The following is a 12906-nucleotide window of genomic DNA, read 5'->3' as shown; positions in this document are numbered from 1 at the left end:
GATGGAGTGCAAAATCTCACGTCTGTAAAATTTAACTTTTTTTTTTTTTTTTAAATGGGAAAAGCAGCCTTCTCTATCTTAACCTGTCTCCACTTGCTGAGTAATGATTTCACACTCTTGCCTGACGTGCCGTTACAGGTGGCTGTTTTTATCAAGCATTTTGAGCCAAATTTGGGAGTGAAAACATAATTTTTTTTTTTATGCACAATGACACATCCGATCATTTACCCCACTAAGTCTGAAAGATGCAGTGCAGTCTACTTTTCTGATTAAATCATTGGACTAGGGAAAGACTCACTATCATAGAGCCGTCCATACGTGAAAAAGCACATCTTGACAGGAGTATGCTCACCAATGCTGGAAAGTTGTGAGGAAAACTGTTTGGAGGTTAAAATAAGGACATGGATTTTAATTCCATTGGACTGAGGCATTTTTCTTGAGTGGAAAAGGTTGAGTAAAGTGCACAGAAAAGTAATGGGGAATAACTTTCTTAAACAAGTGGGCCAGAAGTCCTTGAATAGAGCGTTGGTATGTGTAACACAGGTCATGCAGTCCTCTTTTTCTTTCACTGCATGCAGTAGCCTGGCAGTTAAAGAGCTTTTATATCAAGTGTGTCACTTCAAGTCCTGATCCAGTCTGGTTGTAAGCATCAGCAACTCCCACTGACTTCCCTGGGAGACTTTAACTTGCTCAGCAGCTTGCAGGATTGGACTTGATGACTCTCCTTTAGAAGCAAGAAGACTGATACAGAGCAATATAACAAGTAAACGCTCCAAAGCAAAAACTCTGGAGTAGCTAAATATTTTTTTCCAAATGAAGTTGTGGGCAGCTAATGGCTAATGTCCCCACCATACTTCTAAACTCTGTTTGGAGTCAGTAACTCCAAAAATGAGGGGCATCAAATATTTGCCAATGTAAAGCAAATAATTAATTTTTACACTGAGGGAGCATTTCCTTTATTTTTATTAATTCAAGGAATTAAATCAGTAAGGGCCAACTTTTGAGGTCCTAATTTGGGCAAATTTTTACTGATTCCAAGGAGTTTATTTTAGATTTACGATAGATAGCTAGAAGTGTCCATTTAAAGTCACAGGCTCCCTTGACAATAATATGGCAAAAGCAAGATAAGCCTCTTTTTTTATAAAAACTGTTATCATCCTGGCTGATTTGTTACCCTCTCCTGTGTGTGAGAGTGTGTGTGGGAACACCCTCTCCCAAGTATATATATTTGAACCAGACCTGACAAAGCATGAGAGACTGTGCAGTAGGGAACAAATCCCACACTGGTCCTTGGGGTGATTACCTAAGCAATAAGCTGCTCCAAATTTTCATTTCTAGGATTATATATTAAAGGAAGTCATAAAATGGTACGTTTTGTTTCCTGGGCTTTTTGAGCATGGAAGATGATTTTGTGTGTTACTTGTTGAACAGTGTCTTTTTGCAGTTAAGCTCTGATTACATTAAAATCCAGGATTACCCAAGGCAGAGTTCCAAAATCAAAGAGAATTTCTTTCTTTCAACATTGCTTTGTTCATGGTTCTCAGGAATTGCAACATCCTTCACTGAACCTGCATAAGAGGATTATTTCAAATAACTTTTTGTAAAGCTGTTTATATAAAACTGCCTTTGTGTAAATATTTAAATTTTCTTTTAACAAATAGGGTTACTTAAAAAACAAAATTCTTCAAAGATAATGTTCTGATCTGTTGAGTCAGAAGAAAGGGACAGTCATTGGCTTGTTGAGTAAATAGTTTGCAAAATAAGTAATTACATAAATGTGTGTGATTTTTTTTTTTTTTATTATATATCTTCACATCTGCAGACTAATCTTACATAGCCTTTAAATCATGAAAGCACAGTTGAAAGTTAGGGCTATGTATTAGGTAAGGTTTACTGAGGTTGAATAGTCTTTATAGAGACAACTTTCTTGGTTATGAAAACTAAACTAACCAGTAAAATATATTTTAGTTTCTGTTCAGTGTTCAAAATATCTGCAGAAGTTATACAAAGACCCATGAAACATGTGCTATTGCTCTGAGAATGAGAGGTAGCAGAGAAGTCTTGCATCTTGCATTAGTCTGAGCTTGTAGTGGCAAGATGAAAGCCAGCCATGTCTGTTCATTGGTGCATGTCCCCCTTGAGACAAAAAGGTATGGAACTAGAATTTCTTTCCCATTTTGACTAAATCAAGCTGTACAGAAATTTCTCAATTAAGCTAGATTTTGTTACTGTTCACAAATGGCCAATCTCTGTTCTCTTTCATAATTGTGGATATGAATAATGCCATGTGGTGTTAAAAACAGACTTCATGTCAAGATCCTTTTTGTCTTCACTTCAGAGCTTTGAGTTTTATAAAAGGCGCTTACCCACCTTTCCTCTCCCCCCACTGGTTTGGAGCCCAGTGGCTGCTAACATTTACTGATGCAGGTTTTTTGTAACTTCTTTTGTAGAGGGCTAAAACCAGTGCCTGATGAAGAGGTTATTGAACTGTATGGTGGTACCCAGCACATCCCGCTGTACCAGATGAGTGACTTCTATGGCAAGGTATTGTAGGCAACAATTCAGTGCATTCTTTAAAACTGAAATGTGGGCTCTTTCTGTCCGCTAGGAAAATTACTATGTAAGGAGTAAGTGAGAGTGACTATGTAGCTTCTTCCAAGTTTGAAAAAGGGCAGCACTTGCCAGTTTAAACACATTCTGCTTTTGTAGGAATTTACCCAAGAGCTTATTCAAGGAGGTATGGAAGCTGCAAACTGCCTGTGGGGATCTTTTAAAATTGTTTGGGTATAGGTCCAGGACTGAATGGCTCTCAGGACTGATAAAAGGTATGGTGTATTTCACCTTCAGGTCATCCATTCAAGTCCAGCCCACCTCACTAATGACAGTCATCAGATCACCTAACAGCAATCGATAGCTCCAAAAACCAACCTGTGTGTGTGTGTGTGTGTGTGTGTGTGTGTGTGTTCTCTAATGAACAAGCATCCTTAATACAAAGCACAGAAGCCCAGCATAGTTGGCACCTTTATCAGAAAGCTTGACACAGGGCAAACATGGACTTGGGCTGTACCTGTTCTGAGGATAGAGATCTCCCTCTCAGGTTTGATAGTTGGCACTAAATGGAGGCTTTTAAAATGTACTATGTCACATAGCTGGAAGTCTGGATTTTAATTGCTAATAAATGACTGGCAGGATCACATGAGGACCATGATAGTCACCAATGGACCTATTAGCAAAGATGGTCAGGGAAGCAACCCTGTGTTCTGGTTGGTCTCTAAACTTCTTGCTGCCAGCTGCTGAATCTGAACGACAGGGAATGGATCACTCCATAATTGCCCTGTTCTGTTCGTTTCCTCTGAAATGTCTGGCACTGGCCACCATCGGAGATACTGGGCTAGAAGGACCATTGGTCCAACTATGGTCCATCTATGGCTATGGCCGTTCTTATGGAATAGGCCTAGAAAATATTATGAAAAATTTGAGGAGCTGCTTTAGGACAACTGTATTAAGTTTCCTGAAACTTCAGAGGATTCCATTTTCCTCCGTAAATGCAGTGGAGTCTTATATAACCTCATTTATCATAAATAAAAATGGTCTTTGTAACTTTTTTCCTGTATGGGGCCCATCTTTCCCCTCTCTATTCCCCTCCCCACACCTATATATCAAAGGGGGGTGGGGAGGGAATGAATCTTTACATTTGAAAATAATGAAATGCAGACCTCAAAATACGCGAAGATGATCCTCCTTGAACATTCAAGTGAAGCTGATTGTGTGTGTGCCTTCTGGGGTTCTTCATAAATGTTAAATATAAAAGGTATGCTGGTTATTAATACTTGCGTTTGGTTTGAAAGATATTTCCAGAGAATGAATGTGCGTTGGCTAATCTTGAGCCCAGGTTATTCAAATGCTTGTATGTGCAGCACAGACAGCCAGAGAAATCCATCTTGCCTTCAGCGCTGCATAGGGCTCCAAAAACTGCTTTTTTAATTAATCTCAGTGGATCAGTTGGTTGGTGTGGTGGTTTTTTTTTTTTTTTTTTTTTTTTTTTGCACAGTCAGAGGTCTGGCAATATTAAGTTTCTTCCACTGGAACCTTTTCAAATTTGTCTACATTGGCCAAAAAGGAGAAGGGCTGGAGACACATTTTCTTTTTGAAAGAATTATCTAGCTTCATGCCATGGAAGCTTTGGGAAAAATAAATTCATAATCCATTCCCCCCCCCCCCCAAGATGTTTTTACTTCATTTCAGACTGAGTTAGTTCTTCTGGCATAGGTCAGTCATCTGGTAGCTGAACTGCAGGCTCCCTCAAAACATTCCAGTAATACCCCTTTAAGTCAGCTGTGCTAAATCAACAACTCAAGGTCACTTTGATTTGTGTCTCATGGGAAAGGCTAATCTGAACTGTTAGTCCTTGGAAAAGCAAATACTTTAGATCTGTGAATAATTCTCAATCATAAACAAAGTTACTTGAGTATATGGCTGTTTGGAATGTGAAATATCTATACACACAGCACTCATAAATATAACCCTTTTTTGTGAATAGCAAACTTCCAACATTTAAAAAAAAAAAAAAAAAAAGAGATTAAATTGCTGTAGGCATTTTTTATGAACTTTCATTTGCTCTAAATATAAAGTATAGCTACAGTAATACTTGTGCTCTAATATAACTAGCTATCTTTCTTTGTGATCTGTTAGACAAATTAACATGTTCATCAGTTTTTTTTTCCTTTTGTTCCCATTTTTGGTACCAGGGAAATCCAGTTTTATTTTCTTTTAATTCCTCTGCTTTTTCACAAGGAGAACCTTCCTTTGGTGATGAGCAATGGGGATCTGGCTTGTTCAGGAGCCAATTAATGACACTGTTCATGTTAGAGAGACAAGGGGGAGGAGGTGATATCTTTTACTGGACCAACTTCTGTTGGTGAGAGAGACAAGCTTTTGAGCTTACACAGATCTTTTGTTCTGTGCATGTGTGAGATACATGCAAAGCTCCCCCTCCCCCCCAATATAGAATACTCCAGTCCCTAGTAGGGAATCAGGACTCAATTTTGTTCGCTTGCTGAGCAATCCATGGTAGATTTTATTATTGACCTATGCTAGTAAACTGCTGACTAACACTCAAGGATGTCAAGAATTTATTACACGGATTAAAGGGCTAATGTGTGTAATGCTTTTTCCGGTTCCTTCTGGAGACAACCATGCCCTGCCATGGGGTAAGATGAACACATTAATTTTAGAGAGGATGAGGTTTATTTTATGGAACTAAAAAAACTGGAATTCTCCCTCTTCAGTTTGTTTTATGCAGTGTTGACAAACTCAGTTGAACTAATCTTAAACATAATTTGGAGAAAAGTCTATTTTTATTCCCTTCCAGACTTTTGATATTATTATTCCAAACACAACAGTACACATTGCACGGGATTTGTGGTTGGAAAGACCCAGAGATCCAACAAGCCTCTGATCAGCCATTAGGTGTTGTTTCTGGTTCAGCAAATCCTCTCTCCTGTATCTTTCAGTGCTGAATGCAAACTTTTAAGCTTACTGTGTATGTAATGTATTTTGAAAGAACAATTCAATTCTAAACCAGTAAAGACCAACTGAATTAAATAAAATGCATAATGAGAGAAATGGAAGTGTATATTAAAATCGGAAATGTGTAATGTCAGTACAGTTCTTACAACTACTTTCTGAGGAAATAAAATTAATGTTTTTGTGCTTCTTCTGATTGCTTACTGTTAATTAAAAGATTCCCCCATAAACTCGTGAAGTTCATCCCAGATGTTTAGCTTGCCCTCTGGGTTTCTGATCAAGACTTGGAAGGTGTTTGTTTAAAATTACCATGTGCAAATTTAAACTCCTTTGATGGGTCCTGCTGTAAATGAGGAGAAAAAATTCCTTCCCAATGATTCCCCCAGCTACACTGGCTCTCCCTCTTTTTAATTATCACTTTCTAAGCACCAAGGGCTTACAGTAAGGACAGCAAAATCACTTCCAAAACCAGTTGGTATTCTTTTTTGAGCTGAATACTTGCAGTATACTTTGAGCTATGAGACCATTAGTGTCGGTGGATAGTCTGCCCATAAGGATTTACATGCCTTTTTGGTTCAGAGTTGTAATGTTGGACTCTGCCTTCATCAGCTTTTCTTAGCCTGGAAGGGAGAAGGATTTGAAGGGCGTTTGACTTAGGTATATACATTACATTATGAAGGGCATAGCCGTAACTGATCACTCCCTCCTCCTTGTCATACAACTCCCATAATGTGAGGGGATGATTATTCAGTTACAATGTGGAATGCACTATAACAAGGTCATGGACTAAATAATGTAACTAGATTTTTAAAAGGGACTAGGTAATTCTATGACCAAGCTAAAATAGAAATAAAACAATTCATGGTGTAATCTCGTTGCCATAAGGCTCAGGAAGGAATTCTTCACACATACCTTGACATTCTGTTGCTGCATTCCTGCGTTATACGGGGTCTTGGTTTTCCTTTGAAGTATCAATTATTGACCTCTGCCAAAGGCAGGACATTAGTCTTGATGGGCCAATGGTGGGATTAAATATGACAAATTCAATATTCTTGCCATCTTAGTAGTGCCAGAGTGTTCTTGTGCAATAAATATAATTAAATCACTTCATACTGAAGGATCAAAAGTAGTAAAAGTTGTTACATCAGTTATTAAAGAAGATTCTGTCTCTTGGATGAGATGCAAAAACAGGTCCTGACTACTTCTGGTCATTGATCACATGACACTTTTGCAAGAGCAAAGGTCTCAACATGAGTTGCCTAACCAAATCCCAATCTAGGTAGCTGTGTTTCATCAATTAAAATTTCACCTGTGTTTTGACACTCTTGTCATATGAGCCAGTGGACTCTTCCATCTGGGATGAAATGGAGCAGGATCGTCTTAACTTAATAACTCTCTGTGCAGGTTGCCTGGATCCAACTCTCCTTTGAAGCTGCGTTTGAGGCTCTGGTGCATAGTTTCCCTCAGTAGTGGCTGGCCATGGAGTGGGAGATGGAACTGCTCTCACTGAGCTCTGCGGTGGTCGTTTTGTCACCACAGGGCTTGGGACACCTATGTAAACATCTGGAACATGTTTCAGAAACACTCTGTCTTGTGCCTGGTGTAAGGTGCCTGTGGCATCCAGAGTGTTTGACCACATACATTTCTTAGTGAGTCAGTGTTCAGGCCCTTTTCAGTCAAGGCTACGTGCCTTCTCTAACCACTCCCTAGTATCTGTACACTATTTGTGTATATACTTTCTATGTTACTGTATCTACTTGCATTGACTTTGAGACCATGGAGATGCTGGAGTGTGCTGGGCCTACAGGTCTCTCCTTGCTAGGGAATTTGTTTATGGTCAAACTTCCATGCTCTGTGCTATGCAATGAGTGCAAGACATCCTTGATAGACAGATTCTTGAACAGTTCCAAGCCCTTCCCAAACTGCTTTTCCGTCACCAGGCATCTTTAATTATTCCCACAGCCACTCTGGCACTAGACAAACGAAAAGTTAAATGACTTATTCATCTGCAGCTCCCACGGGAGATTTGGCAAGCTCTCTTCCAAATTTTAGCACATCAGAATGGGATGCAGTGGTGGTTATTTTGTATCTGTATTCTAGAGAAATCCTATTGTATTTAAGAAGGTGTGTGTGAGGTAGGGAAAGCTCTACATGTATAAAGCTAGCAAACTGTAGTTTGGAATTCATGGTCCCAAAACTGTGCTGTTTGAAGATGCAATATATGGAGTAACATCTGCCTGCAGTGGAGCCAAACTAGGCCAATAGTCTTTTAATTTTTGCTTACTAATTTTATAACTTTTTTACAATAAACTCAGTCTTTGTATAATTTATGGGAATGAAATAATTGGGGGGAGTTGACTGGAAACTGACGATTAGAACATTGCCAATAATTACTAGCTATTTTTTTTCAAAGATGCCTGTAACTTTTTCTTTCTCTCCCTTTCCTATCTCATTGTGTGACAGGAATTTTCTGCCTGTTATCTTTTGGGCACACATTGTTTAAATCATTTTGCTACTTAAATAACATCTGAAACCTCATCAGGAGAATAATTAAGCATACAGTAATACTTTGAAGTCTCAATGCCTTGTAGCCAAGAGTCTTGAAATGCATCATAGACATTTAGCTAAGCCTCTCTTCTTGTGGGAGAGAGATTTACAGGGATCATTGTAGCCACTTCTGGAGTGGAACATAACTAATTTTCAGTGCACTGTGATGTTATACAGCTGTTTAGGACAGGAAGTGAAGAATACAGTATTAGGTTGAAATTTAAGGTACTGGGGCTAATTCTCCATGTCTTATTGATAACCACAGCACTTTCTAACGACCACAGTGTTTTATCAAGTGCTCCAAAGGGTTGTTACAACATTATATAAGGTCCTAATTTAAGGGCTGTGTGCCACCTACAGTGCTGCTGATACTTCCAGTACCTAGGCTTTCTTTGGAGGTCTCATCTGAAAACTGTTGTGAACCAGCCCTAATTAGCCTGTGATGCTTGGCTGGAACCCAGCACAAGTTGGTATGGCTACAGGTGTCATGCTTTTCTTCCCTCCCCCTCCTCCCCCTCTTGTATTGGCAGGGGGAACCCTTCTGATCTCTTAACATCAATGTTCACAACTTTCTTGCAATTTCTAATGCAACTTTTTTTTTCTTCTAATCAGGGTCCTGCAATTAAACAATTCATGGACATCTTCTCCCTTCCTGAAATGACACTGCTCTCCTCTGTCATTGATTATTTCATAAATCATGGCATAGAGTTTGACCAGGTTCATCTTTACAAGGATATATCTGTGAGTATAAGGATTTATTGATATGCTGATGCAATGGTATGTATATGATACAGGTTAACTTGTGTTCTGTCACTACTTGTGAACTCTGTACTATCCAAACATAAGCTTTTATTATTTCTGACATTGAATGCATTCTTTTTTTAAATTGGGGCGTACTGGTGCACATATAATGCCTTTTTAAAAAAAAAAAAACCCAAACATTTGAGATCTCTTTGTGTACTGCTAAGTCAGTGACAGAAGAGTTGAATTATTTAATGAAGAATACTGTTCTGAGTCCCATCCGTCTCTAGGAAAATTTCTTCTCTCTCTCTTCTCCTCCTCCTCCTCCCCCCCCCCCCCCTAAATTTCTCAGCTACATTTATCCAAATTTGTTTTATTTATGAAAAAACTCTTCACCTTCTACAAAATTAATAGTTAAAAGCCTTTTGGCAGCTCGCTTCAGGAAAGCATATAAAACAGTTGTCTAATTTTCAGCTTCTGGGAGCAGTCCTACTAATGTTGGAATAGACAGGACAGGGAAGAGGACTACCGAGATGGATGTACGTGGCATATTTTATTTTGGTCCTTGAGTTATTACCCAGGGTTCTGCTAACACAAAGCTCATGGTAACCTTACTTTGTGCAAGGTGGTGTCAGGAAATAAGCCAAGTGGAGACATGGCCGTCCAGCTGATAGATAGATAGACTGGTAGAAACAGTCTAACACAAAAGTACTCTTACTTTAAAGCTATACTTTACTTGGGCTCAATCACTTAAACATGTCCACAACAGGTTAGTAAAACACCTCAACCCTCAATAATTACTGGCGTCTGGGGCGGCTTTCAAGTGGCCTGATCTTATAGCTGTTGTTGGAGGATCCCAAAGCTGTGTCCAAGACGAGATCCTAAAGAGTCCAAGCCTCTTCCCCTGCTCGCCATTTATCCTTGTTAGTAGACAATAACACGTCAAGGAAAATAAAAAACTTGTTGGGCTGGCAGTTTGAAGCTAGACCTAAGGTCACCAGAGTACTTAATTAACCAGATGTGTCTCTATAGAATCTACATATCCTGAGGCCCAGACAAACATCTCCCAGGAGGCATGCCTAAATAAGCTTTTTGGTCTTTTCCTGAAACACAGATCCCAACACGTCCACTAGAGCCTGTGGGGGAGGAGGTGGCTCAGGGTCAGGCGAAGGTTGAGCAAGAGGCTCCCTTCCTGTGATTCCCCCAAATCCCCCTCTCCTCCTTCTGGCTTACTCATGCCAGGGTTGCACAGGCCTGCCAGAGAGGCTGCTGTTAGCAACAAATATGATGATCAATATTACACTATCACGTGTCTCTGGCCCTTTTACTGGTCTCTCAAAATCTCCCTGTACAGAGTGGCTTCATATCAAAGTGGCCAAGGCCTTCCTGAATTGCATTACACAAAGTCTGTTTTATCCTTCAAACCCATGGGATGGCTCTACAGCTCGGAACCAAATGGTTGTGCTATAGGTAGAGACAAGCCCATTTAAAACCATGGCATTTATTAAAGGATGGCAACAATATTCAGTACTGTGTGGAAACTGTGTGATCCCAAAGAATGAGTGCACTCTCTGATTCTTAAGTTCTAATTCTAGCTGTTGCATTGGCTTGCTGTTTGGCATCACTTTACTTCACCTTATTTGCTGTAGTTTTCTCATCTGCATAAAGGGGATACTTACAGCATATACCTCATGGGGTGCATTGTGTAGGTCAATACCTGCACAACCCTCTGAACATGTAAAATGCAATAATTATGAAAGATAAGCAGCCTGCTGAGGTGTGTTCTGATGGGTGTCCAATGTGTGCAGAATTGAGGGGAAGGATCTTGTCTGATCTGAGGATTAATGAGGTAAATATACTTCTGTAAAACCTCTCCTCTTCGTGTGTCACTACTCCCTGAGGCTTATTCTTGTGTTTTGGAAGGCAAAGAATCTGACAGGTATGGTTCAGAATATTATTCAGCAAAGTAGGACAGAAGTTCTTATGAAAAAATAAATACAAAACTTCTTCCACTCTGTCGCTAACTCCTAGAGCTGAGCATTGTAGAATAATGATGGATGTACTTCGGGAATAGTTTTTGGAAACAAACTCAGAACCCCTCAGAGGAGATCTTTGTCAGTGAACTAATAGGTATTTTTAGGATCAGGCTCATGTTGGCCACACTTATCATATCTCATGCTGTTAGTGGGCAAAAAACAATGATCATTGGCACTCTAAACATTCACCGTTATCCTCCGGGAACTTCTCAAAGCCACGTTGTACGCAATCTTTAATAGGAAGCTGGGCGTTGTGTACTCAGTGTACTGGTCAAAAGGTCAAATATTAACTGGTTGCCCCAAGGATTGAAGCAAGTGGGAAGTTTGTTCATGGGCTCAGACTGATCCTTCAGAGTTTTTTTCTAACATCATGAGGCATCTCCCAGGGTTTTCAAGGTACCTGCTGCAGTACAGCTATGGGCTCTGTTTTTATCTGGGAATGAGGTAAGGAGTCTGCAACCAAGAAGCATAGCAAACCTGGCACTCTTTTCACCACTGTGAATATAGTTTTGTCACAAAAGTATTTACTGTTGTCAGCCTGTGTCACCAATGGCACGCCATCAGAAGAGAAGTTTTCTGCACAGGAGTTGGCTCTTGTGATAATACACCCATCACTGCTTGGTACCAGTTCCTCTTAATCCAATAGACTGATCTAATGGTGAATGACATGGGACATTAGCTTTTAGGGTGTAACCAGATTTTTCCTCCCAAATCCAAATGTCAAAAGACTTGAGCCCACTTTATTAATAAATATCCCCATGTGTGGTTCAAATCTTCAGTGCTGGTTCTCAGTCAGCATTCAGAGCTGAATATCAGCTCTGCCACGTTCACAAAGAAACCATGTGAACACCTGCTACTGCATATTAATGTTGGTTTAAAATTATTGTAGACCCTGAATAGACCTGTAGACCTGCAGTGACTGGGTACAACACGTGATGGAATACATCTGATTTTTGAATTTCCAGTGTTAAATTAGGAAAATTAACTTCTATATAATCTCCAAACCTTACAAATGAAAATAATATCTGGAACTCACTTCTCCCTCTCTCTCTGCCACCCTCCCCAAATTGGTGTTGGCTTTAAAAAAAAAAAAAACTGAATTAAGACAAATTTAACGAACACAATCTGAAAATAGAATGGTTTAAAGAGTGACACTGTTAGAATGAATGTGTGCAGCCTGCAGACCTTTGTTAGGTGCGGGTTGTCTTGATTCTTGCTTGGTTTCATATGCATATATATGAAAGAGACCATGTGCGTGTGTGTGTAAAATTAAAGATATGTAAACAGATGAATATATTTTAAATGCTTCTTGTTTAGCTAAGGAGAATTTTTTGGTAGGTGGGGTGGAGAATATTCTGAAAATCCCTGTCCTTCCAACACCCCCCCCCTTTACCCCCCCCGTGAAATCTTGAAAGACACCTGCATAGAACAGACTAAAATTCAAGTTCTGCATCACACTAGATGGGCCATTCTGGCCTTAAACTCTGACTCTATTAAACTCTGTGGTTATGTCTACACTTAATGCTACAGCAACTCATCTGCTACAGCAACTCATATTGTACACACTACCTATACCTACTCCTATCAGTGCAGGTAATCCACCTCCCTGAGAGGGGGTAGTTAGGTTGATGGAAGAATTCTTCCGCATACCTATCACTCTGGCATAGCTATGTCTCCCAGGGGTGTGGATTTTTCTCACTCCTGAAAGATCATAGCTATGCCAATATAAGTTTCCAGCCCTTAGCCTCCTCTGAAGGCTGGCAGTACTGCTGTCCCATAATGGAACTTAGTGTTCTCAGCAGAAGACTTTTTCCTTCCACCTCGACTTTGTACCTTAACACCCCATGCTATTGGGGGAAATGTCTGTATTGCTTCGATGATTGCATGTGCTCAGTTTCCCTATTCACTTGTGTATTGCTTGCCTGCCTGAATGCATAGAGTCAGGGCTTGTCTACACTCTGCAGTGATGCAACTGCATCGCTGTAGTGCTGAGTGAAGATAACACCTACACCAGTATGAAGATACTTCACCTCTTCAAGAGGCAGTAGCTGTGTCG

The 12906-nt window shown here is 39.9% G+C and overlaps 1 protein-coding gene across 1 annotated transcript in view; it reads left to right on the top strand.

Annotated features, from left to right (window-relative positions):
- The window catches only part of NT5DC2 (5'-nucleotidase domain containing 2), a 51565-nt gene that overhangs the window by 18134 nt on the left and 20525 nt on the right, over positions 1 to 12906 (top strand). The window contains exons 5-6 of the mRNA XM_067568078.1: positions 2451 to 2544; positions 8686 to 8814. Of these exons, the coding sequence (XP_067424179.1) occupies positions 2451 to 2544; positions 8686 to 8814 (223 nt within the window). The remainder of the gene's footprint in view (positions 1 to 2450; positions 2545 to 8685; positions 8815 to 12906) is intronic.

The sequence above is a fragment of the Emydura macquarii genome, unplaced genomic scaffold, assembly GCF_026122565.2.
Source record: "Emydura macquarii macquarii isolate MOO-44397 ecotype Brisbane River unplaced genomic scaffold, CSIRO-AGI_Emac_v2 contig_2846, whole genome shotgun sequence".
Lineage (NCBI taxonomy): Eukaryota > Metazoa > Chordata > Testudines > Chelidae > Emydura > Emydura macquarii.
Note: the sequence above shows the minus strand (reverse complement) of the source record. Positions and strands in the feature narration are given on the sequence as shown.